The 27,187-nt window shown below is 40.4% G+C and overlaps 1 protein-coding gene across 1 annotated transcript; it reads left to right on the forward strand.

Moving 5' to 3' along the window:
• Positions 1 to 1,574: 1,574 nt before the first annotated feature.
• ANKRD10 (ankyrin repeat domain 10) lies at positions 1,575 to 27,187 on the forward strand. Its single transcript, XM_028728122.2, has 6 exons — positions 1,575 to 1,915; positions 7,325 to 7,477; positions 8,572 to 8,663; positions 20,895 to 21,130; positions 22,389 to 22,484; positions 25,544 to 27,187. The coding sequence occupies exons 1-6, from the start codon at positions 1,715 to 1,717 to the stop codon at positions 25,999 to 26,001; spliced, it is 1,236 nt and encodes a 411-aa protein (XP_028583955.2). The 5' UTR covers positions 1,575 to 1,714; the 3' UTR covers positions 26,002 to 27,187.

The following is a 27,187-nucleotide window of genomic DNA, read 5'->3' on the forward strand; positions in this document are numbered from 1 at the left end:
ATGAAGTTTGTAGGCATGCATTGGACTGGTATGTATAAATGCTGTGCAGCCAACCATTTGCATGTATACTCAGATATAAATCCTGATGTGTTCAGTGTGGACTTACTTTCAAGTAGACATGCAGGGTTCTGATGATGCAGATTCTAGTCCAAGAAAGCTTATGCCACAATAAATTTATTATTGTTAACAGCCTCCTTCACTCTTCTGCCCCAATAGATCAGCACGGTGACTCCCCTGGAATTCCTAAGCAGCAATCTAAACACACCAGGAAGAGCCATGTACAGTACAGGCTCTGTACATGCTGCACACATATGAAAGGTTCCAGGTTCAACCCTGCCCATCTTCAAGGAGGGCTGAAGAGCTGCTGCCAGTCAGTGTAGCGTCTATACCAAGACAGGAGACTCCAACTAAACATCAGGAAGATATTTCTGATGGTAAAGAGCTGTTTGACAGTGGAACAGTCTCCCTCGGGAGGTGGTGGACTTGGAGGTTTTTAAGGAGAGGTTGGATGGCCATCTGCCATGTATGATCTAGTAGAGATTCCTGCATTGAAGGGGGTTTGACTAATTACCCCCTTGTGGTCCCTTCCAACGCTACACAGAGACCCTCCAAGGATCCCTATTTTCCAGGAACAGTCCCAGATTTACAGCAGCCATCTCAGTTTCTCATTTGATACTGGAATGTCCCGCTTTTCCTTAGGATGTCCCTATTTTCATCAGAGAAATGTTGAAGGGTATGGAGTTTTAGGGGCCCCGAGCCCAGATCAGTAACTATACAACCTTTAGAAGACATCTGAAGGGAGCGCTGAACAATGGTACCTCGGGTTAAGTACTTAATTCGTTCCGGAGGTCCGTTCTTAACCTGAAACTGTTCTTAACCTGAAGCACCACTTTAGCTAATGGGGCCTCCCGCTGCTGCGCAATTTCTGTTCTCATCCTGAAGCAAAGTTCTTAACCCGAGGTACTATTTCTGGGTTAGCGTAGTCTGTAACCTGAAGTGTATGTAACCCAAGGTACCACTATATAGGGGTTTTTTACGTTTTTATATATGCTGGAAGCCGCCCAGACTGGCTGAGGCAACCCAGTCAGATGGGGGGGGGGATAAATATTATTATTATTATTATGGAACAGTACGCCCCTATTTTCATCAGAGAAATGTTGGGAAAGTATGTTATAATTCTCTAAGGTGCCTTCCTATGAGCAAGGCACAGAGAATGCTCCCTGCCACTTCCCCATGTTAACAGTACAATCCCCAATGGTGTTTAGGGAAACCCAGTAAGATGTATAAATGGTAAAATAAAATAATAATAATCACTCTGAAGTGAGCCCAGCTAAACTCAACGGTGGTTCCCCTCTGGTAAACTCAAATGGAGGACGACAGGGGGAGGGGATGGAAGGAGCGAATCGGACAAATCGGACACAGAACCGAGGTGGCTGATATTAACAGCGCTTTTCCTGACGCCGCTCGAGGTTTCCTCCCCTCAGCGCGCCGAAGGCCCACTAGCGCCGCGCCGTCGGGGCCTGGCCAAAGCGCCCGCCTTTCGTAGGGGGCGGAGCCCCTTCAGGCCCGCCTCGCTTCCTTTGTGTTCACGGCTTCCACACAGCAGCGGCGGCAGTCGGCGGGGCTGTTTGCACGGCGGCTTCTACCTCGCCACCACCCGCCTTCTTTTGCCGGGCGCCTTCGGTTCTCCCGTAGCTCGAGCACCGCCGCCGCCATGTCGCTGGGATCCGGCCCGGAGGCGGGTTTCTCCAGCGAGGAGCTTCTGACCCTGCGCTTCCCTCTGCACCGCGCCTGCCGCGACGGGGACCTGTCGGCTTTGTGCTCCCTCTTGCAGAGCACGCCCCGAGAGAACCTGGCAGCCGAGGACTCCTTCTACGGGTGGACGCCCATCCACTGGGCCGCGCATTTCGGAAAGGTATGGCGGGGGAGAGAGAGACCAGAGGCAGGGGGGCCGTTTCCTCAGGCGGCGCCAGGCCGTCTGGAGGTTCTACGCCTCGAGCTGCTGGCGAGGAGCAACGGCCGGTGGGCGCGCGCCGGCGCCATCTTAGAGCGCTTCTCCCGCCTTGTTCGCGCCTTGTTCGCGGTTGCCGCCATTCCGCGCGCGCTCGTGTCTTTGTTAGAATAAGAATAATAATTAAAAAAAATAAAACCAAAAACCCTCCCACGCCGTTAACTTCCTCTCAGGGTGGTATTGGAGAGGGATAAGAAGGTGCCTTGGGAAGGGGGGAGTGGCGCGCGGCACTTGCTCGCGGTCTGTCAGCGCAGGCGAGGCGGCGCCGTTAGCCGGCCTGTGTGGATTCCCCCCCCCCCTTTATATTTTTAAATAATAACGAGCCGAGAGCGATGAATTAGCAAATCCCGGAGGCGAGCAGCATTAGCCTGTTATTAGGCGCTCTCTGAGCGACCTCGTAGGCGGCAGCCTCGGGAGTGTGAAGCTTTTGTACCCGGCCTTTTCCCTCATCCGGCGCTTTGCGAATCAGTGGCTCTCCAGCCTTATAGTTTTAACCTTCCGTGGGGATCGTCGGGTCGTGGAGTTGGAAGAGAACCCCCCCCCCCAACACGGTCATCTAGTAGTCCAACCCCCCCCACCCTGCTGTGCAGGCGTCTCAGCTGTGGCTTCGAATACGATTGATTGATTGATTGATTGAATGTATATACCGCTCTATAGCCGGAGGTGGGCGGTTCACAGAACAAAATTAAAATATAAAACCACAACATGCAGTACATATAATCAAAATAAAAACAACAACCCAATAACACCCCCTCCCCAAAAAATCCCCACATTTTGAAAGAGAATAGGAAGCACTGAGACAAGTAGTAAGGCATGAACGCTCTGTACCTAAGGGAACGCCTAAGAACAACACTCTTAAGCCCATTGCTACATATCTTGCTGTCAAGGGGACAGAGGTGTTTTTTTCCCCTGGGTGAAGCAGGCGTTGCCATCAGCGTTGCAAGTTACTAGTGAGAACCTGCTATGGATCGGGAGTATTCCTGTTCAGGATGGTTAGTGAACGCTCACATTTGGTTGCTTCAGCCACTTTCCTCCCTTCTTGAACCCAATAATGTAAGCAAGCCAGGAACACATAAAAGTATTTGTGGTTCTTTGATTATTATACACAACTTCCCGCTTTTATTGTTGCAAGTCTTCCCTTGATGCTGCTGTACTACAGTTCCCACCATTTCTAACCCTTAGCCTTGCTGGCTGAAGCTGGTGGAAGTTGGAATCCAGCATCATCTGAAGGGCTGCAGTGGTTCCCCACCTATATGTCATACTTGTCCAGTATTTATTTGTGCATGGTCTTTGGTTGCTAAGCAGAGCTGTGGTGTTTGCCCTAGTACAACAGAGCTATAGTGGCAACCTTCTTTCCATATTCTGTCCCTTTCCATCAAATGTTGGATTACAAAATCCTCCCCTGTTGAATCAAATTCAGAAGAGGAGAGGCCCCTGCGTCTTGGGATAATTGCGTGGAAGAGATCTCAGCAAGTTCTACACAACTATTAAAGGAGTGTTGCCGTTGTCTAGTCTGGCTACCCGAATTCTGAATCACAGTTGACCTCCTTCCTCTCTTAGAGAGAACAGAACTACACCCACTGCTAGATTCCACTTCTGCCTGTTTTCCAGTAGTTATCCTTTGTGCTACCCATGGGATTGGTTAGAGGTGCTCTTGAGTTCATTGTAAAAACCTAATCTCACCTTTCCACTTTGGTTTGCCACTTGTTATTAAAAACTCTGTCAGCCACCTGTTTGTGATGTTCAAGTTCTTGAACACCTACGCAGTTTGCTCTGACACTGATGTATTTGTTATGGCATCAAAGTTGTTCAGTCCTAAAAGAAAGGGAGTGTTCTGACTCTGCCTATGTTTGGCAACAATAAATCTTACTGCGAAATGATCCTCTGATAGTGGATGAAGATTAACGTAATCAGGATTCTTTCATGTACACTGGTTTTCTTAGCGGTATCAGCGTTTTCTATGGTTCTGATACATTTTTCTGTAGAGCCCTATCAAAACATATAACTATTTTCTGTGGGCCTACTACTCTTAGTAGAATTTAGTTGGATGCAACCCGAAGAATAGTCAATCGTTAAAAATAAAATTCCTTTGTGAGTGTAAGCAAGTACAAACAACTTTATAAACTGACACAGCATGCCAAGTTTCTGCTCCTAAATTATTGCAGCTTCTGTTTCCTTTCTCCCACTTTCGTAATGTTTCTTTTTCCTCATCTCCCATTTTGTCATCTTCTAGTGTTTGCCAAGAAGATGAAACCCTAGGATATTATTAGGCGCCAGGCAAAAACATTTGTCTTCTCCTAGGCCTTTGTTGAATTAATTAATGTATGTATGTTCTTTCAATGTGTGTGTGTGGGAGAGAGTGTTTTTGTTTGTTGCTATGTAACATACTTTTGTGTTTTTGTATTGTAAACTGCCCTATCATCCTCGGAAAAGGATGGTATATGAAGTAGTAGCAAATAAATAAATAAGAGGAAATAAACAGTATGTCGTGCTTTTAGCCTAATTACTCCCTGTGTAAGACATTTCTTTATGATCTTATTTGGAAACATGTTAACAGCACTAACTGGCAACAATTATCAGTTTGCATACCAAAGCAAAGTATGTGTTTACTAAATTACTTTCCCCCAAAGTAGGGTGGATAAAAATAGATTTTAATAGGGCTTATTATAATAACAGTGCAACTGAAACCCCTTCTGCACCAGGCAGGGATGGGTTGGATTGGGTAGAGGAGTCCCTCAGCCAGGCCTTCCGGCCTCTGCCTGTGAAGTGACACTGCCATCATTCTAGTGGCATGGAGTTCCCATTTCTGCCTGCAGAACACAAAGGCAGGTAAAAGTGCCACCAGTGGAATGTTTAGACAGCCTACAAAAAGACTGACAATGGACGGGGGGGGGGGGTTGAGCCCTACAGGGGGATCTGCTGGATCTGAAGCCAGCCCCCCACTACCATCACATTATGGCATGAGTCAGCAAACTAAGGCCCAGGGGCCAGATCCAGCCCAATTACCTTCTGGATCTGGCCTGCGGACGGTCCGGGAATTGCGGACGTGGGGATTCTGATCATTCAGGCTGCGCCATCCCCACCCCCTCACACACACCACGGTGGTGCCTCCTCCTTCCATCCACCTGGCTTCTTCCCGCCCTGCCTAGAGAAGGAAGGGGGCTGGGCTTTGTTGAGCTGCAGATGGCTGAGCGCCATTTTAAGCAGCCCCTCTACAGAGCCAGCCCTTTTGCACCGCTCATCCTCCCGCCACTCATCCCTCCACCACCCCCAGCCCCTGCCGCTCGCAAGGCACAGGTAAGCAGCCACTGGGCTCGTCCAGTGCTGTGGAGAAGGGAGGGTTGGGTCTGGTTGTTGTTGTTGTTTTTTTCTTTCCAAAATATAGTCCGGCCTCCCACAAGGTCTGAGGGACAGTGGTCCGGCCTCCTGCGGAAAAAGTTTGCTGACCCCTGCATTATAGCATTGAGCCCAATGCAGGCCCAATTGCTGTGTCAGCTGCAGGCTTTCAGAAGGTTATAATATGCAGTAGCATTCTGTTGCAGATTCTACTTCTAAATGTATTAACTATATTTTGTACCAGAGACTAGAAGTCTTTGCAATTTGCTCATAAGCTGTAGTTATTAAAACTTATCTGCTGCACATGTGCAGGTTTTTTAAATGTACATTTTAAAGGAAACTATGAACCTGTCCAATAACCATTGGTCTACTTTTTCTGAAAAGTTTTATGTATTTAATCATTGAATAACTGGTCTTGGTTGCTTATGTACAAAGAACAGTACCCCCCCCCCAATGTTTCTGCCCACACTTTTCGAAAGAGCATACAGTCCTATAAAAGGTTTGTGGAGTTGTAGTGGATCACATACACACTCCAGGCTCTGATAGCATTAGTTAGAAATCAACATGCCCTGGGATCCATTATGATGAAGGGCAGGTTCGATATATATTAGTGTTAACATACACTTCATTTAGAAAGTACCTTAAGTATAATGGCAATCAAATTACTCTTGATTAAAAGGAGAAATCAAATGTCTGTCCATAATGGTTTGTGTTTGGCTCTTTTTGCATTGCTTCAGTTTCTGCAGTGTGGGGAAAAAAGCAAAGATGGCACTCACAAAGCAGACAAGACCAACCTATGAAGCGTGGAAAATGGTAGAAACGGAATTGATGTACTTTGAAGAATTGGCAGGCTCAGATTATTGTTTAGAATGTCTTTTATTACCCTAGAACACACCTGATGTTATATGTGATGTTGGATGAGGGGTAGGTGCAGATGTGGCTCCCAGTGCACAACTGGGAGACTTAAAGTGTGTTCCTGATTGGCAGTGACAGCAAGCCTCCCTTGCCAAAGTGTAGCCAGCTTATTGGCAGTGAGAGCAACCCAGCTGGAATCAGCTGTGCTACTGAGTCTCACCTAAGCACATACCAGCTGGCAGATGCTCACTTCTAGCTTCCTGGAATCTGCAGCACTGCTAACTTCCACATGATAAATTCAATAGTACAGCCAAGTGGAGCTGGAACTGAGCACTGCCAGTTGGTAGGTGCTCAGTTCAAGTTCAATTTTTCTGCAGAAGTCAGCTCCAGATAGCTCTGCTCAACTCTTTGAAGTGCTGCCATCACCTGATGATGTGCCGTTCAATGATTGACAGGTGTCCCCCCCCAAAAAAAAACCCTGTCAAGTTTGGCCCACAAGGGGTATGAGGAATAAGGTTCTGTCCTACCAGCCAGATCTAGCTTCCCACCCCTGGCCCTAGGGGAATTTCAACAGCATTAAAACTAACATACACACCATAATCAAACACACAAACAATATTTGGTAATTTCTCATTTCCTTTCATATATATCTGCCTACATATATATTTGCATTCTTTTGGCTTTAAAAAATGCTCATTCAAATATTGCCTTCTCTTTGTGACCTTTTATCTAGTTTGGAAATGAGTATTCTGTGGCTACTGTTTTTACTGAGTCCCTCCTTGGTGGCAACCTTTTCAACTCTTTCCTGGGAGTAATATTGCTTTTGAGTAAACATGTATAGAATTCCTCTGTAAATTTCATAAATACGTAAAATAGTCTGATTTCACATGCAAACTTATAGCAACTTACAGTATATATTTTATGTTATGTTCTTGTAATGAAAAACCATGGCTTATTTTTATATCTGAGAAGCTTTATGGTGAACAGGAATTGGCCACAGATTCTTTTAACTGTTTATGTGATATCAGGTTAATACAATGAGCTGCTTATATGACACCTGGTTAATACAGTGATGTGTATAATTAAACATGTGCTTTTTCTGTTCTTTGTTTCTTTCTAAAGCTGGACTGTTTAATGCAGTTAGTGAGAGCGGGAGCTACTGTTAATGCCTGTACAACACGTCATGCCCAAACACCAGCCCATATTGCTGCTTTCGGAGGACATCCTCAGTGCCTCATCTGGTTAATTCAATCAGGAGCCAACATAAACAAACAGGTATTGATTTGGGTTTCCCCCTCTAATCTTAGGCTGTAATTGTCAAACTACTGTACACTCATAAGATTTTTCAAGTTTGCGACTCACGTTGTTTGAATATATCCTTAAGAGAGGTATTTCAGTATCCTGGATAAGCTGTCTGTGGATTTGCTCCTGCTTGAATGACCTATTTCAGAAGGTGATGCTGGGGATCATTACTGCACCAGCCCGTGGTTGTCATCTCCCGTGCCATTCAATAACCGGCATCAAATGGTTAGGACATGTTATCTGGCCAAGCTATACACATCCTTTTACATCATATCCATGTGACACAGTGATGTTGTAAACTACTACAGTCCATGGTTATGGACTGGATGAGGGCTGAAATAGAGACTCAGTCTAGACAAAATAAAGATATTGTGAATGGGCAATATTCTCATGATCTTCAACTTGTTTTGGATGGGGTTTCACTTCCTCTAAAGCAGTGATGGCCAAACTTTGCCCTCTAGCTGTTTGGGGACTACAACTCCCATCATCCCTAGCTAACAGGACCAGTGGTCAGGGATGATGGGAATTGTTGTCCCAAAACAGCTGGAGGGCCAAGTTTGACCATCACTGCTCTAAAGGATCAGGTTTGTAGCTTGGAGGTGCTCCAGCTGCCTCACTTTTGAGGTACAGGTGACCCCAGTGAATTAAAGTGTCTTTTATCCTCTTCATTTGACATGCAAACTGTGGTGCTGTCAAGACAGAGAGAGGTGGAAATTTTAGCTTGTCCAAAATAAGTGGTAGAAAGTTGATGCTTCAAGACACCTGGAGCTCTTTGAAGCAGTAGTTTTATTTACGTATTGTTTAAATATATATACTGCTTTTCAGGTATTAAAAAAATAGTCATCATATGCCGTATCAGCTGGGGGTTGATGATATTTAGCTAATAATCTTTGGAGGTCTACATGACTCATATTCTACCTGCCTCTGGCAAATATTTGCACATCTGTCCTATAGTCAGTCCAAGTCGCTTTGCTAATCTGTCATTACCCATTTTTTGTCTTCAGTCCAAGAATTCTTAGCTTAACCTATACATATTTTGTATTAATCTGCTATATATTTCCCCCCAGGATTATGGTGGTGAAACTCCTATTCACAAAGCAGCCCGGTCTGGTAGTATGGAGTCCATAAGTGCCCTTGTGGCTCACGGAGCTCAAACAGAGTAAGTAAGGTTTGGAGATATTTTGAGTAGTTGTGTGTCTAGTTAACTAACATAGAACAGTAAACTCAGGTATTAACTGAGAAACGCAGAACAACAGGCAACTAACTAATGGAGATGATTTCAATTAGACATGTTGAATTATGCTAAGTATTGTACCTTTAACATGTCTTGTAACTTTACACATTTTACCGTGCAATCCTATACACATTTACTCAGAAGTAAGTTCCACTGTATTCAGTGGCCTTTTACTCCCATGCAAGTGTGCATAGCATTGCAGCCAAAAGTGAAATCAATGTCTGTCATCCATGAAAGAGTGCATTTTTAAGTTAACACTATTAATTGCACTTTGTAGAATAAGCTATTAAGTATTTAAGACCCTATAGCTATATTTAAAATATGACAGACCAATTAGTTATTTGTTAGAATAGAATTTTAGGTATGCACATTAGTAGGATTGGTAGTGTTTCATAGTAAGTTCTGTTCTTGCACTTTTAACTTTTTCTTTAAAGGTACTGTGTTCTTCAAAACATTCAGAAAATCTCACAAACAATGGCAACATACCGCATGGACAAATTGGATGCACTGTTCACTAGAACTGTTGAGTGTAAGCTGTATGGCTTATAATATAAATGATGTTAGCTTTTTCTCTTACAGCTAGTTTTAGTATTTAAATAGTACTTTGTATCTTAATCTGAAGTATAAACTTTCCTTTTAGTACAATAAGAGTTTGGTGCTTGTTTAACCCTTTGGTTTCCATTTATTAAATCGGCTAATACTGAAACTCAATAGAGAGATACCTTAAATCCTCTTACACATTTTATAAGTTATTCAACATAATGGTCTTGCTCAAAAAGTGTATATATCTCATAGGTCTTCCATTGAATTATTCTAATAAAATCTTTAGACCTGTCCAAAATCTTTGGTCTTACCTAAGTTTTCTCTCTCTCTCCCCCCCCCCCCCCCCCCGGTCTATACGCTTTTTAAAACATGAAATATTCTACTGAAGTTTTCAAATGCGGATGCCTAAATAGAGCCACATCTCAAATGGAGGACAAAAAATTATCTTAAATAGAAAACCTGACAATAAAAAAATGGAGATAGCAGGAAGATATAGAACTTACTGTGCAAGATAAGTTGTTTGAAGTAATGCTTGGGGAAAATAAAATAAGACCTATATAAAGTAACATTACTGTATTTTGTAAGGACTGTGTTTCAGAATATAGTTAATGTTAAATATTTATATTTGCTGTACTTTCAGACATTACATAACAAGCAGAGCACTTACTAGCGCTCATTGTTTGTGCCAACTTAATACATTTAGCTTTTCTCTGGCTTTTTCCTTTGTTGGTTTCTCCATTAGGCCCACAATCTTGACTCCATAGAATCATAGAATTGTAGAGGTGGAAGGGACCCCAAGGGTCATCTAGTCCAACCCTCTGCAATGCAGGAATTTCAACACTCGGTCCCCACTTATCAAATCATCAGTGATTTGTGATAAATGGCAACATGCAAGTAACTTTTGAGTATGAGCAAAGTGTCTGTTCTTACCAAATGATTTATTTAAAAAGTAGATTTTCTAACACAAGCTTAGTTACCCTTCTTCCTTTCTGTGCTGTTTTAGTTTTAGAACACGATAAATCCTTGGGGGTCTAAAAGAACCTCAACAGATAAGACATGAGACTCAATTACTGTAAGGTTACTCAGTAGATTAATTTTTAAAAATCATTCCAGGCTCCAATTTTCTATCCCCTTTTGTCACAGAATATACATTCATTCTGTCTGGGTTTTGACCATTGGTGACCCCTTAGTACAAAGCACCTTGAGTTTCCTACATGCTGGGTTATATATGTACACACCTGCTCATCTCAGGGAGCAGTTCTTTAGAACAATGGTGTTTGGTAACAACCAGCTTTGTGTTTGGCAAGCATGGGAACATATGGAATTAAATTGTTTCAATAATGTGATATCTGAAAGTACTAAAACTTCCAAATATGCAAAGCAGCCATTTTTTTAATCAAACATTAATTTGATGCCTACTGTCATAATAATAAATTTACTGATCTACCTGCGAACATTTCAATTTGCTTTTGTTGTGGCAGTAGTAATGCAAACCATTTGTATAGTATCATAAACATGCCAGGCATTAGGTAAGCAAGATTCGTGTTGGGCATATAAGGAGCTATACATAGGCGGGTGGTTGAAAAAACTCATGAGCACTACTAGAACGATATGAGGGTTTCAGTTCTCAGTTCTAGTTTTCAGATCTAGATGTTGAAAATAAAGATGTTCTCATTAGTTACTGCAAGGTAATTGGCAATATAGGTATCCGCTTTGAAAACTGAAGTTTAAAAGGTGGTCATGTTGCACAAGATAATAAGTGAGCTTTAAAAAATAACATACCCCATACTTTTTTATCTTGCCTAACTTTGTTCTGACCACAAATATTCAGTAATGCTATTCAAAATAGCTTTTGCAATGTGTAAATTGTATTATGATATATCAGTAGAATCCGTCCACTGAATTTGACCTTGGTTTTCTATGGAGCTTAGTTTTAACCATACCTAAAATATTGACATTTAAAAAAAAAGATTGGACAAAATGCATTTCTAGTATCTTCATATAACTTTGTTTGCATAGGCAGATATATAAATCTGTCATTTTGGAAACGTGGATTAAAAATAGAATACAGTAATGCACATCCACCCTTAGGCCTGAAATGAACACACATCCAAGGCTTCATTCTCTTTTTCATGGTGAGAAATCTTGTAATGTTAAATTCACGTTACAGTGATATTTCATAATTGAAATACTGTTTTAAAGCATGACTATTTTGCTTGCTTTAGCATTTTTATGTTTTACTAATAACATTTTTGCCAGTTTAATTGGGAATGGAAGGCTCTTAGCCTGAAACTTTTAATCAATCCCTATTTTAAAAAAAATAAAAAACACCTTGCAATTCTGAAATAAGGGGATTAAAATAAGAAAGTGTTGCTTTCCCTAATGCTGAAGTTGGATCCCTTGAGTTGTGTATATTTAATAGACAGCAATGTTAAATGTACCCCAGTGGAAAATATTTTGATGTGTTTTGTTGGATTTTACCTTCTCATTTTAGCTGGAGCATATTCTGTGCACTGTATACCCAACAGATATAAACATGGTTGCTCCTTTAACTTTGGTTCAGTGCTCATGGACACAAGAAGAAGGGACGCAGGTGGTCCTAATGTCCTCATATAAATAAAAGGTTTGAGGTGTAACTTTTTAATGTGGATACATAAAGTGACCTGATTTGAGAACTGCATAATGACAAATATTTGTGCATTTTACATATTTAATCTTGTACCAGCGCATGTACAATTTTGGTGCCATGTTTTCTTTTGCCTTTCTAGGGTAACATCAGTGAAAGTCAATAAAAATATATTTTTTAAATCTACATTTTTATAACAGCTGAAGTATGTGTCTGTAGGTAACTGAGCTGAGTGTATGTAGCATTAAACAGGAGAAGATCTCTCATCACTTTCCTGCAGTTTCTGTCAAGGTTCTTACATCTTGTATTTCTTCTAGAAATGAAAGACGGTGTATAAATTCTTTTAATTATAACTACAATATATCTTCTGTTCACCACATCTTCAAGTACTTCAAGGTAATTGAGGGATTGCTTCATCTATGTAGACTACTTCAGAGCTGCAACAGTTCAGTTGAGCTGCATTATAAATTTCTGACGAAGGACTATTGGCATCACAAGTTTTCCTTTGTGAACAGCGCTTTGTTAACAGCTTTTAGGTTTTAGCACAAAGATGGTAGAGATGAGACAGGATGAATTGGCTCAACTCTTGGGTATCCCAGGGAGGAAGAAGAAACACCCTAACCTGTGTGCATATATATATATATATATGACAACAGGTTCCCATAGTCTCACAGGAGAATCCAAAGGGGTCTCGCAGAACAGGAATCCAAGGGGAGAGTACCCCAACCCACAATTTCTACCTAATGCCAAAGCACCACCCATACTCATGGAAAGCAACCAGCTTGCATCTAAATATAAAACCTGCAGCTACGTAATTGTAACAATACAAATTAGATTTAAGATTTCTTTCTACACAGAATTCTAGAATCATGAATGTAGTATCTTTCATTGAAAAGTTCATGTGTTCACAACTTGCTGGAGTGGGCTTTGCCAACCACAAGATTGAGTCCAAGACCAAATAGGAATCACTGTGGTCTGCAAAATACTGCTGGCTCGTTACAGTTCTTTTGCTATGAAGCTGACTAACAAGTTTCATTTCTATTAAATAGAAGGCAGAAATGTGCACTATTTGTTCCATTACAAGTGAAGATTTAGGACCATAAATAGATTCAGGGTCCCCAATCTTTTAATCTACATTTATAAACTGAACAGTGTGCCTAGTGTTAGCAAAGTAATTAGAACAAAGGTGACGTTTCCCCTTTTTGATGGATGTGGCAGGACTTAAATTACATCAACTGTCAAGAATAAGCCAGAAACAAGGTCTGCTCAGAGGAGCCATGCCTAATGAGCACAGCAGCTCTTCTCAGTAGGTGAAGCACTTGTGTCCCCACCTTCCCAAACCGCCTAAGGCTCCTCTACCAGGTCCATCCCAAGCAATCTGAGATTCTCCGGGCACACCTGTCTTTTCTCCTCCTCCTTCATACCATTCCTGGTCTTGGGAGATCGAGGGAAGGGCTTTCACAGCAGGAGGGAGAGGCACTCTGGCTTCTTCACCAGCCCAACTCATCTCTGGCTCTTGGCTTCCCTCCTCTCCTGCTTCTGATTCTGAACTTCTCTCTGCAACAAACTTTCCCTGTTCACTGAACCCTGTTAGCTTTTCAGCTTCTGACACCACCACCTCCCAGTCTTCTCCCTCTGACCACTCATCATCCTCCCACCACCAATCCCTGAGCTTGAGCCTTCTTCACTTGGGGGTTCCCTAGCTGGTGCATCCCACCATTCTTCTGTGTTCACCCATAGAATCCATGATCTCGATTCTCTTCCTCAATGTATCAGCTTTTGTATTGGTTTGTAGGGAAGAGAAGCATATGCAGCCAGTTTCCATCATTCTGCTTACCAGAGGTTGGTTCTGTAAGCATTCACAATATATATTTCATGGGGCTCCCATGGAATCCAAGCCATTCTTTATTTTCCCAATTATATCTTCACTTTACATATGATTTTATGAAGTCTCAAGATTGTCTTCTGTCTCTACATGCAAAGCATGAATACACTATACCTGCAGGTTGTAATATATTTTGGTAGGAAGATGAGAAATGTTTGTAATTTTTCCTCTTGTTTGGTTTGTAAAAGTAGACATGAGCAGTGTTGTTACTTAACATCCAGTTCCATAGACCACATTTAATTCAGAAAGGCAGTGTCTTATTAATATTTATTCAACGTACACATTCCAGCGCACTGTAAAAGGCAACCTGTTAAATTTTTGCCTGGATATTAGGTTTTTTTAGAAATGGCATTTTAGCTACTACAGAGCGTAGGGCTTGCCGATCAGAAGGTTGGCAGTTCAAATCCCCGCGACGGGGTGAGCTCCCGTTGCTCGGTCCCAGCTCCTGCCAACCTAGCAGTTCGAAAGCATGCCAAAAAGTGCAGGTAGATAAATAGGTACCGCTCCAGCAGGAAGGCAAACGGCGTTTCTGTGCGCTGCTCTGATTCGCCAGAAGCGTCTTAGTCATGCTGGCCACATGACCCGGAAACTGTACGCTGGCTCCCTTGGCCAGTAAAGTGAGATGAGCCCCGCAACCCCAGAGTCGTCCGCGACTGGACCTAACAGTCAGGGGTATCTTTACCTTTACCTAACTTTGGTTATTTAAAGCTTGCTATCCCAGCGCCTGCCAACCTAGCAGTTCGAAAGCACCCCCGGGTGCAAGTAGATAAATAGGGACCGCTTACTAGCGGGAAGGTAAACGGCGTTCTGTGTGCTGCGCTGGCTCGCCAGATGCAGCTTGTCACGCTGGCCACGTGGCCCGGAAGTGTCTGCGGACAGCGCTGGCCCCCGGCCTATAGAGTGAGATGGGCGCACAACCCTAGAGTCTGTCAAGACTGGCCCGTATGGGCAGGGGTACCTTTACCTTTACCTTTTATCTGGTAAGAGAAGGATAGCTCTCCGATCCAAAATGCACAGTGGCTTTTATAAAGAGTAAATGCAACATTCAGGGTCATCTTCTGTATTATCCTTCCAGTCTATTTGTAAATGACATTTTACAAATCCAGAATGCTTCAAAATAATTCCTAAGGGGACTGAATTGAACAGCATCTTGCTTTATATAATGTAAGACTTCTTGTTTCTGTAGTCACTTTGTCAAGATTTAACAGTGCTTGTGTTTTGGCTATGTTTGATATTGCCACCTGAAAAAACTATTGATTTGTCTCATTTAATACACTCCTTGGATGTTTCTTCATCATATTGAAGTACTGTAAGTACTTGTAAAATCCCACAAGAAAGGGGAACCTTGTAGTTGTTGGGTTTTTTTTGTTTATTCTTCAATCCTAAGCATATAATATAATAACACTTAGGTTACACAGAAAGTGCAAACTTACAAAAATAGTAAATTATAGCTGATTCAGGGTAACACACTAATGGGCCAAAAGCCCATCTCTTTTATTTTGTGGGGAACCTGAGCATGTCAATTCTTGTCAGCTCCGTGATTTCAATTATATTCTAGGAGAGTGGCAGACGAAAAGCATTAGGAATCTCTTTCCCCTTTTGTACAGGAGTAGTTAAAAACGCTGCATATACAACTTTGGAGAGAACAAGTTCAGGAATATTGGAATTGGAGGGAAATACATTTATTAGGACTAGTCAATGTTACTTTACCCAGCTTTGTGCTCCATTTCTGACTGAGGGGGGAAAATGCCTTTCTTAAGAAAACACAGTTTAAAATTCTGTCTGCAGTCTTATTTCAGCTTTATGGCAACAGTGAAGGAAACTTCTGAAGGCTCTTAGACTAAGATATGTTACAAGAAGGAAGCAGGGAGAACATAGTGGTGAGCAGTTAGCCATATCTGCGTATTCGATATCAGAACTTGAAGATCTTTGTAAAGCAAAGTACAGAAGCAAAGAAGAAATATAATAATCCTCATGCTGAAAAAATATAGATAAGTTATTTAATGTGAAATGAAAACATGGCACCATAATTATGTATGTTTGCAGTACATTTCTGCAGTAACTCTTTTAAGTGAAGTTTTCCCCAATTGGTCTCTTGTTATTTGTTCGCCACAGTTTCAAGATCATTCTGTTGTACTTTCTATTTTTGGATGCCAAAGGGTTAAAACTTTCAGTTTAGCTTCTTTATCTTATTATTATTTATTTAATGCTTTAATGGTCTTAGGCTGGGGTCTGAGGAGCCTATGGAAAAAAAACTTGTTCACTTCTGCAGTGCTGTAGCAAGAGTTTTATTCTTTAATCCCATGTATTAGCTACTTTTTTCGTGTAGGCATAGTTGGTAATTCTCTTTACATGCAATTTACCAAAATTTAAAGTAACGGAAGCCATGAATTGACAATTTGTTTCTAGTACATATCATGTTTACATTTCAGAGAACTGACAGAATTACAATGGGCTTCAGGATGAAAATCCGTGCTTGAGAGTCCGTGCTTGAGTCAGGCGCTCTGTCTCATTGTTAAGGTGGTCACATGATGATGGCTTAATAATAATTATGTGCTACTGCACTTTATGTATGTTAATATAACTTTTAATCTTAATGTTGCCTGCAAATATGTGATCCCTTATGATGTAAGTTTCCTGTTTTATGCACCATTGCCCGTTTTTTTTTAAATCAAAGAGAAGATTCTGAAACTATAAAAACTACACATGTCAATGTTTTACAGCTACGTAATTCGAATTGACTTGATTTTTTCAAGTAATCCTAGAAAGGGGGAGCATTCCATATAGAAACTGCTGAAACTGCCACAGGTGCTTCTCCGAAAACCTTACAGTTGTGGCATTGAATGTTCAGTATCGCTTCCTTTCTGCACACAAGGCATACTGTTGAGGTATTTGTTGCGGTGATTGGTTTTAATGCTAATCTAGGAGTTCAGATATAGCATATATAGATTTGCATGCTTTTGCTTACCCTAATTACAGTTTTATTTAAAAAAAATGTAAACTAACAATATATTAAGTTTGATTATTTTTAAATGGGCATATTACATTAAGAATTGAGGTTTTATTTTCTTAAGATTGTCTCATGGCATTAATGACGAAACATTTTAAGCTACAGATAAAGTGGCAATCACCCCAGTTTAGGGGTTTTTTTAATTTAAAAAACCTTTTTAACCCCCCCCCTTTCTTAGAGTTTTAAGTAGGCCTATGTTTTGTTCAAAGTATGTGACATTATAAGTGGATGATACATTCAGGATGCGAGTGGTATTCAATTCCCCTTTCCCTCCCCTCCACCCAGTAAGCCAGATCCAAAATTGCAAGGAAGACAAGACTAGGGGCAAGTTTCCTTTTGTCAACTCAGAAAATTAACTCAGTAGACCCCCTATCACATTTGTATGTTTATAAACCTCCTAGGGATACTTTTTGGAAATTTGAATCATGCCTCAATGATTGTAATTAGCAAGGTGATTAAAAAAAATTAGGTTGATGCTCTTAAGTGTTTGCTCTCTGTATTTCCCCCCGTTAAATCAGTTCATCCTATTGGAATTATCTTGAAAAATTGATTATCTGACCACATGTATAGGATGGACTACCCTTTTCCTTAGGTTACATTATTGAAATCAAGCAGTAGTTATATATATATCTGACAGAGAGCAATCTCCTGGCACTTGAGATTCCTGCAGTGAAAGTTAACTTTGCATTTAGGATTAGGTTGAAATTCCTATTGTAGCGAAGGAATATCTACTTGATGACTGATCAATTGGAGTCTGATATGCCCATGAATCTTAATGGCAAGATTGCAATATATTTATACTTAAAGATTGTATGCTGCATCACTGCCATCCTTTAATAGTTGGTTTATAATATTACAACAGTCTCAAATGAATCATGGCCCTAGAATGGATGTCATGGTGACATAGCTAAATGGAAACTCAAAACAAGAAGAGTGAGATCCACAGATGAGAAGACTCCTTGTCAAGACTAATCAGTAGTAATGAAGATTCTGGAAGCAGCACATTGCCCAAGAGGAAAATGGATGAGACAAAGGGGGAGAAATCTACTATGAATGTTACCCTTAGTACTACAAACAAAGGTATACATGTACATCACTGTTAAAGGTCAGAAGATAAAGAATTTAACTCAGATGAAGTTTAATCATGTATAATTATATGTACATTCAGATACCTCACAACAAAAGCATTTGGATTACTAATTTTGTTCAAACTGACCTTTTGCATTTGGAAGGACACAGTTCTCCCCCCCCCCTTGAACTTTAGTATTCCTGTTTTTATCTCGGTAAACTCTTGAATATGTCCTATGCCACCCTAGATTAGAGAGCTTCTATTCCCACCATCCAAGATTATAGGTCTGGTTTTGTTTTGTTTTGTTTTTTTAAAGCATATAACCATCTCTTATTGCAACAGCAGCAACAGAAGTTAATATCAGCAGGACAAGTCTAACTTCTGTGCTCGCTTGCAATCTCACATGTTGATCTTTGTATATTGTCTTTGCAGGCTTGCACTATTTCATGAGGGGTAGAAGGGCCATCTAGGTGCAACATTTCAATAGGGCTTGATTTCTGTTTTTTCTGACTTTGATTCTATTTCACGAATTATTCTTGATGAATAAAACCTTTGTGCTCTTGCTTAAGTATCAAATTAGCTCAAATTAGTTCCAGCGTTATGTGTTACTACCAGTTACGATTTGTTTCACGTAAAAAAAAACATATTGAGGGAAGCCAACCAGCTGTATCATAGGATTGAATGAGAATGATAGCAAAAAGGGAATCATTTTGCAGGACCATTTTTCAAAAATGAACAGGAAGACTCTTTTGACTTTGACCTTTTTTTCGTAACGCAAAGTTATGTATTTTAGTAGGTCTCAAGGCCTGCTATCTAGATTTTTTGCACTAGCAGGTTAATCTGTATACCAGTGATCAAGTTCACAATACAGTGTGAGTGCATTTGCTTCTTTGTTAGAGGGCCAAGATTATAGATCAAATCAATCACTCTTTTAACATGCAGTATTTCCTTATGTTCATTTTCTTTGGGTAGGTTTGAAATAATAAAAGCTGCCTTAATTCTTGGGATTGGGGCAAATAAACTTCTGTGCCATTCTGTTCTTGAAGATCCTCTTGCTGATCCTTGCAACTGCCTTTCTCAGAATTCCCAGGTACTACTTTTAAGCTTATTGCTTTCATCAGATACTACTTCCTTAACAGAAAACATGAAAGTCTCTAGGTGTTTATAAGAAAAGGAAGCTTTGAGAAAGTCTTAATTAGATCTCACACATACCTCCCCTTTAAATTTAGTGGCTTTGGTGAATAGAAAAATAGAACAGCTTTCTTCTGAAAAAGCTACGCAATTTCTTCTCTTCTTTTTCCCTTGCTCCTGTTATTCCAAGCTTTAGCATGTGCTAGTCTGGGCCCTGGGTTAGCTTTTATTTGCCACTCTGAATGGGTGACATTTTGCTTTATAAAATGTCCTTCACAAAATTGTACACTCCTCTTGTTCTTTTTCCCCCAGGGAAATTCCCTAAGGTTGAATCCTTGAGATTTAATATTCTTAATAATCTTCACTCTTAAAAACTATGAGTTTCCACTTTATCGATTCTATCTCCCCACCATTTATTTGCTTCATATTTTGAGCTTTCAGTACAGCTCTAAAAGAGGCATGGAGGCTTGGGGACTGAAGTAGAAAGTCAGACCCATGGCAAATGGGGTAGCTTGTTCTGCTGTGGAATCACACATTCCTGGACCTATATTGGCTATGTCTTGTTGCCATTTTGGCAGTTTGCTGCCTCCAGGTTATCCGTAATGTGATGGCAATAATCCAACACTGCCCCTCCATTCACAGTTTTGTGTGTAATAGATGATTGGGATTCTGAGCCCTCTTTCCTCCTCCCAGCGGCCCAAGTAACTTTCAGGCCTAGGAAGGAGTGGAGCTGCCTAGTTCTTTTAGGGGAGGTGTGCCCAAGCAGTCCCATTGGAACTCAGGACTGGAGAGAGCAAGTGGAGTGAGGAAAGTGGATTCTATTGAACCCTATGCCAACCCTCATCTATGTTCAGATAGCTTGCTCCATTTGTTAAAAAACTTTTTTTTTTGTTCAGTCACACACTAGATGGTTCATTGTCGAAATACATGCTATATACTGAATTAATTAACTTCATCTAGCAAATAAACGACATTCTTTCACTGAAATCTTCCTTCATTGGTCCATCTACCTATTCACAGATAATTAGCTACATAGCTCAAAAAGAAGCTCATGCATCGTTACAAGTATTTGGCTCTTCCTGGACTTCCTAGGGAATATTTCCTTGCTATTCTTTTGTGCTATTTTGTTCATTACTACTTTTATTGTCCTTTAGAGTATGTGTCAGAGAGACAGAAACTATGTCAATATTTTTTATTGTCAAGGCAAATCATGAATTCCTCAACTTAAACTGCATCTGTCTTACCATCTTTCAGTTTTAGAAGTTCAGAGACTAATAAATCTTTTCTGTACCCATGATCATGGGCCAAAATAGTGAATAATATATTACTACTTATGATGTCACAAATTTTGAAATAAGCGGTGAGCTTAATAAAAAACACAATAGCAAAATAAAGCACTATATGTGGATATATATGTAAAGAATTTATTGCACGTGCATACCTAGTTTTTATGATTAGGAAGAACGGCGATGTATTTTTGTGGTGTTAGATTCTAGAATGCCATGGACAACTATTCTATAAGAGTTTTCTCAAGTATTTTGTTCAGATAATTCATTTTATCAAATAAATTAGTATAAGACGAGTTGAATTAAGAGTCTGAAGTTTGTGTAAGAGCTCAGATACTTCAGACCATAGGCAAGAAATTTTAGCCTTTTCAGACATTTAAATAGGAAGCTTTTACTTTTTGTGTCACATGATACTTAATTGTACTGCTTCCCAAACTTTGTTTAGAATACAGATATGTGCTAAGGGATTAGTTACATACTATAACATTTGATAATTTAAAACCCTTAATGGGAATTTGCAAAATTTTCATCACCTTAGTAGAATCAGCAGCAACCACCAGGTTATGTTTATTATGGGGTATAATTCAATATATTTGTATTGTGCAGCTTGAAAAATGCCAGTGGCCAGACAGCAGCAGATCTTGCACAAACCCAGGGCTTCCAGAAATGTGCTCAGTTGCTCTTGAACCTCCAGAACTGCCCGCTGAACCATTTCTATAGCAATGGCACTTTAAACGGGGCCCATCAGAATACTAGCCCCAGTCTCCTCGGTAGAGGCATAAATCGAAAACGATCCTTTGAAGATATGAACAGTGTTGGAATGAAGAAAGCCAGGACTGAAGGTGAGGCATTGGGTTTCTGTCACTTTTGCTTGAAAGTAGTTTGAATGCAGAGGCCCAATTCATTCCTAATGGAAAACCATGGTGGTTCTTTGTGGTCTCTGTGCACTCACACATGTGGGTTCAGCACCTGCACAGAGCTCATTCAGGAGACTTCTGAAGCTCGCAATATGTGCATGTACCGAAGGGTTTGCCCCCCCCCCCCCAAACTCCGTTTCCTTTCAACTACTCCGAGAAATGTTCCTGGCTAAAAAATGTTTGGAGGTGGCAGCTCTACAGTCACAAGAGATTTCTGTTTGCACAATGGAACTTTCTTGTTTCCTCCAGCCCCCCCCCCCCATTTGTCCTCAAATCTAGTTGGGGAACCCTCAAGCAGATGGGGGCGGGTCAGCATATAGGGGAAGGAGAGGAAACAAGTCCCTTTTACCAGTGCAACCCCAGTGTTGCAGCAACAGACACAACCCAAATCTCTGTCTACAGAACTCTTATTTTCCCTCATCCTTTTCTCCTCTCTTAAAAACATAAAACCAGATGCTGTGCGTGCCCCATGATGCAGTTGCTGTACAGAATGTAGACCGCGGTCTCCTGTGCCATGTGGTCCACTGTTGTGTAAAGAAACTTGTATGAACTTAGAACTATTTTCAACCATGCCAATGACACACTCTCAAAATGTTCCTGTCCAATTTACTTTTCCCTGTGAGTTATCTTAAATATGCTAACTACAGTTGTTAAAGGGACGCGGGTGGTGCTGTGGGTTAAACCACAGAGCCTAGGACTTGCCGATCAGAAGGTTGGCGGTTCGAATCCCTGTGACGGGGTGAGCTCCCGTTGCTCGGTCCCTGCTCCTGCCAACCTAGCAGTTTGAAAGCACGTCAAAGTGCAAGTAGATAAATAGGTACTGCTCCGGCGGGAAGGTAAACGGCGTTTCTGTGCGCTGCTCTGGTTCACCAGAAGTGGCTTAGTCATGCTGGCCCCATGACCCGGAAGCTGTACGCCGGCTCCCTCGGCCAATAAAGCGAGATGAGCGCCGCAACCCAAGAGTTGGCCATGACTGGACCTAATGGTCAGGGGTCCTTTTACCCTTTACCTTTACAGTTGTTAAAGATACGGTTTTGTCCAGTAGACTTACTGAAGTCCATGGGGTGTTTGTTACTTTTGAAGGGGCTGGTCTGAGTTGGCCTAGCATTAAATTCCACCTATAAAATGTTACTGTAGTTAAATAAGAAATATTCACCAGTTTAAATCATTCTTTCCTAAACAGGTCAAAGTTTTGGTGGTCTGATATCTGTGATAAATGGAGGAACTGAAGATGATGCTGACAATATGCATGTTGATAGAGAATTTCCTGTTATATCAGGTGGGAGTGGACAGTTTCCTGTTAACCACAACAGCATTCAAATGGTTGAAGATACCATGCAGAAGAGTGGTTCTATTGGACCCAAAGAGATTGAAATATACACAGTTTCTGCCATGCAGACTCCTTGTCGTTGCAAGAATCAGTATGCATATTATCTCTAACTTAATCTTACCGCACATGTCCCAAAGTCTTAAAACTTATTTGCGTTGCTAAAATAACCTTTATAAGACATTTTAAAATAGCAAGATTATCAGTTTTGTAGAAGATGTAAGATATGAGGGAAGATGTTGACGACAGATCCAGATAGATGATCTTGTGGTTGTTCCTGTTTAGAGTGTGCCTTGATCAGAGGTGATCCTACTTGCTTCTTGGAAGAATATTCAGCATTTGATTAAAGCAGCAATTATTTATTGTAATTAAAAAAGGTAAAGCTGATTGCACTGCCATAATAATCATCTGATTGTAATAATCAGATTGTAATAATCTGATTGTAATAATCATAGGATTGTAAATTTAGCTTGGTGAATGCTACCAATTTTGCTTCGAAGGTAGCCTGAGTGCGTTAAAGCAACGGGATGGGTTGCTTTAAGTACCCTTAAAGTGCCCCACTGAGTGTCAGGGGCCCTCCTGAATGTGGTGCAGAGGGGAGAGGAATCCCAAAACCTAGTGCCTCCATCTGGTTTTCAGATTTTACCTGGAGGGGTGTACCACAACCTGTCCCATTTAGCAGGGTCCCCTGTCCCTTGGAACATTGGGGGGAGGGCTGTTAATGCTCCCACAGTGGACTGAGGGATCCAACCTGATATCTATGTCTTGGTTTTATTGTTAGTATTCAGCTAAATTGATAGTTAATGGATGCTTTGGGGCTTAAGTTACTATTTGCAACCCATGAAGACAATCCTATTCATACTCGCTTTGTTGAAGCCCAGTCATTAGTCACTCTTCCCACTTCAAGGGCTGCTGGAAATGCATGAAAACACATCTCTTCTCCTAAGGGCTTCCTCAGTCACTTCAGTGGAGAAAGCTGCCAAATGCATGCAAAGAGCATACAATGTGCAGAGCTGCTTCAGCTTCCACTGAGATGAATGGAGATGATTGCGCACACTATTCTCTTAAGAGTATGTTTTTCATGCTCCACACAACAATCTGGATCAGCCCAGATCTGTTAAAACTTCAGACTGGTGGTAGTTCTATATTTTAAATGACTTATTGATGCACTTTTGCATCTGTTAATGTGCACATTCGTTCTGGAGAAAATATTTCTCATCTCTGGTGCATAGGAACATAAAGTGGATTGGGTTATAGTCATTGCTGTATAAAATGGAAGGGGGCAGAATCTAATGACCCTTGATACTGCTTTTTAAATAGAAAATTAATTGTAACTCCTCACATTGTGTTGTCCCAGTAAATTCAACGTAAGTGTTTATATTGTCATTAGAAACACGCCTACGTGAATCTTACACAAACTTTAATGAGGCGGTTTTTGTTGAGTTAAGGCTGCTAAGTAACTTGCGTAACAACTTGAGTTGTTTCCATTATATTTGAATTAATGGATGATGCTCATTGTTGCTGGAACAGATTTCCCCTTGCTCTCCTCCCCATCCCACAATCTGTTTGAGTGTCCCCCAACTCTCTAAAGCAAATTTGGATGGCTGCAGGGGAAGGAGAAGAAGGGAAAGTTCATTGTATGAGCATTTCTGCTAGCTGACAGTCACAACTGGATAGTGCCCAACGATTTTGCATGGTATCTAATAAAGTCCCCCCACATCTGCTGTAGAGAACTGGGGAATCACAAAAAATTCTTCCTCCTCCATTCTGCTAACAGATGCTGCCCTCTTTTAAACATACTGATATAAAATACTGGTATGCCAAATAATGCTTCCCTTTTTCTAATACACGGAATGATTTTTTTTTTTTGGGGGGGGATAATATTGCTAGAATATGGCATTTTGCCAAAACAGGGCTGAAATTGAGTTATGAGGCAAAAACACCTTCATTTTTTTCATGAACTTCTGCATGTGCCCAAAGATCATCCCTAGAATCCATGTAAAATACTTACATGCCTTTTTTTACATGTAAGAGAATGTTTTATCTTGGTGATTTAATTTATTTTTGCCAAATTGATATTTTTATGTCCTACTGCTTCTAGTCCCATTACATATAAACCTTCTCTTTAAAAAAGAAATATAACTAATGAGATAATGTTTACAGAAAACTATTATTTTGCACTAACAAGTAATGAGAAAAGAGACCATTGGCTTGTTGCAAAAAATTTTAAAAACACTAGATATCTATACATTTTGCTGTGGCCATTCATGGCGTTTTTGCAGCAGGGTTATACCGACTTGAAATTCCACTCTAAGGAAGAACATAGATTTATTCTGTATCTAATATTAAATATAAAATTGATATAAAATAAGTTTTGCTCTTAAGACATGTTGCATAATCATTCTTGCATTTGCATAAGGCTTTTGATATGCCTGCTTTACTGTGTGCTCATCTGAAATTTAATAAGGCAGAGTTAATTAATATTGGCTTAACCTTTAATGCTTTGAAATTCCAGACTACTCACATGTTTAGTTTGTATTTCATAGTAGGGAGTTTTATATTCTAGTTAAGAAGTACATCTAACCTATTCTTTCTCCGATTGTCCAAAATATTGCTTGCAGTTTTGTATGATTCCCTTTCATAACTGTTAGAAATGTACTTACATACAACTCCTATGCATCTTAACTTAAAAATAAATTCCATTGTCTTCAAGGAAGTGCATGTGCAGGATTGTGATCTTAACAGATTAACATTTTGAGCTTAGTTTAGCTGGAGCAGCATTATGTAAATTTTAATTACACCTTGTACAGAAATTTTGTTTATAAAATGTTTTACCAGACACCTCTGTTTCTAAGGTGTATTAGTAAACTATAATTGCCTAAAGCATGAGGCTGCGCTGGGTTTGTTTTGACCTTAATTTGGAAATATTTTAATAAAACTGCAATAAAATGGAAGAGAGCTTTTATTTTGATCAAGTCAACTTGTGGTGACGGGTCTATTTCTTGACGCAGATATGAATTGCAGTAACTCCATATTGAATGCATTGACAAATGGACATATCGTCAATGGACATTTGGACTTCACTTCCCCAGCTCAGCTCAATGGAATGAGTGCCAGGCACGAAGAATGCCTAACACTGATAGCACCTAATGCACTAGCCTCTGCTAATAAACATACAGTCAATGTGGGCAATAGTGTTGAGGAACCAGAGAAGGTTGTAAACGGCTCTTCTGAAATGTGTGGCTCTTTGCATCTGAATGGAAGCCCAAGTAGCCTTGTTTCAAGCAGGCCATCATGGGTGGATGATCTCGGAGATACATTGCACTACGGACATTACCATGGTTTCGGGGACACTGCCGAAAGTATTCCTGAACTTAACAGCGTTGTTGAACATTCCAATTCTGTTAAAGTTGCACAGAAATATGATAACACTGTCTTGGGTACAATGTATCTCTATCACGGTTCCTAAAGTTGTCAATACCACATTTTGTGGGTGTCGGAACATATTTTGGAAAAATACTACTAAGCAATGTAATTTGCCTGGGGGGGGGCAGTATAATCTGAAGGATGCAGCAAGTAACAGTTTTTACACGTTGTTTAAGAGAATTTGACACTTGATAGCCTTATGCTTCTAGTTTTGCATGCACAGAATCCATTAGTTACACGAATAGGTGCTTTTTCAATGGAATGTTTGGTCTTTTTTATGACGAGTTCTAGTTTTGTACTTTTTTTCCTATGCTTATAAACACTGTACTTTAGAACTTTTGTTTTTCTCTTTAATTAAGCTCTTTTAAAACTAAACTTTGTGGCAAGAATCTCATTTTTGATATTGGGAAAGTACAAATTCTCTAAGATATATCTGTTGAGACTATGGTAAGCAATATCAGTGCCAGCTATGACTATGCAAGGAGTGGGTGGTGACAGTAAAAGCATTTGACGCAATCTGTTGCCTCGCTTCTCAAAAGGAGTGGCTTTTCATTTAATAAATTAATAAATGAACTACTTATAAATGCAGTAAGTAGTGGTTGTATAGTTCTTGATACGTTTTGTTTCATAGTTATATTTGGGTTGCTTTTTTGAAAAAAAATGGTTCGCTTTTTGTATTATAAAGTTCACAAAACTGATTCCTAGTATACAACTGAAAGCAGAAACGGGGCACTTTTTCCTTTTGCTTTGCTGCAGATATGCATGCTATTTTACCATAGCTCACAGAATGGCATGATGGCACCTTTTTACTATGTATGTGAATTATAAAAAAAAACAACTGTTACTTGTTGAAATGTTGTCTGGTCAATATATTTCAGCTTCATGTTTTGTTACTCGTATAACATGAATATATTTTTCTTTTTTTAAGAGGAAAACCACATTGCTTTAAAATGTTATATATTTGCAGCCTGATGTAGGGGCTGTGTTGTTGTTTTTTAAGCCAAATTCAATGGAAATGCATTGTTTGAAGAGTGAATAGATGTATATGCAGAATATGTAAACGTGCACTGCGAAAGCTTTGTAATATTTTGTGATTTTGGGTAAAATTGATGGATGAAGAAAGTGTTGAACTAAAAGCAAACTGTGTGCTTAACTTGTGTTTGTATCTGTTCGTTTCTAAAGGGACCTTTACAAACTGAATTCAAAATAAACAAGCAAACTCCACCTTG

Source organism: Podarcis muralis, chromosome 4 (assembly GCF_964188315.1).
Source record: "Podarcis muralis chromosome 4, rPodMur119.hap1.1, whole genome shotgun sequence".
In the NCBI taxonomy this organism is placed as follows: domain Eukaryota; kingdom Metazoa; phylum Chordata; class Lepidosauria; order Squamata; family Lacertidae; genus Podarcis; species Podarcis muralis.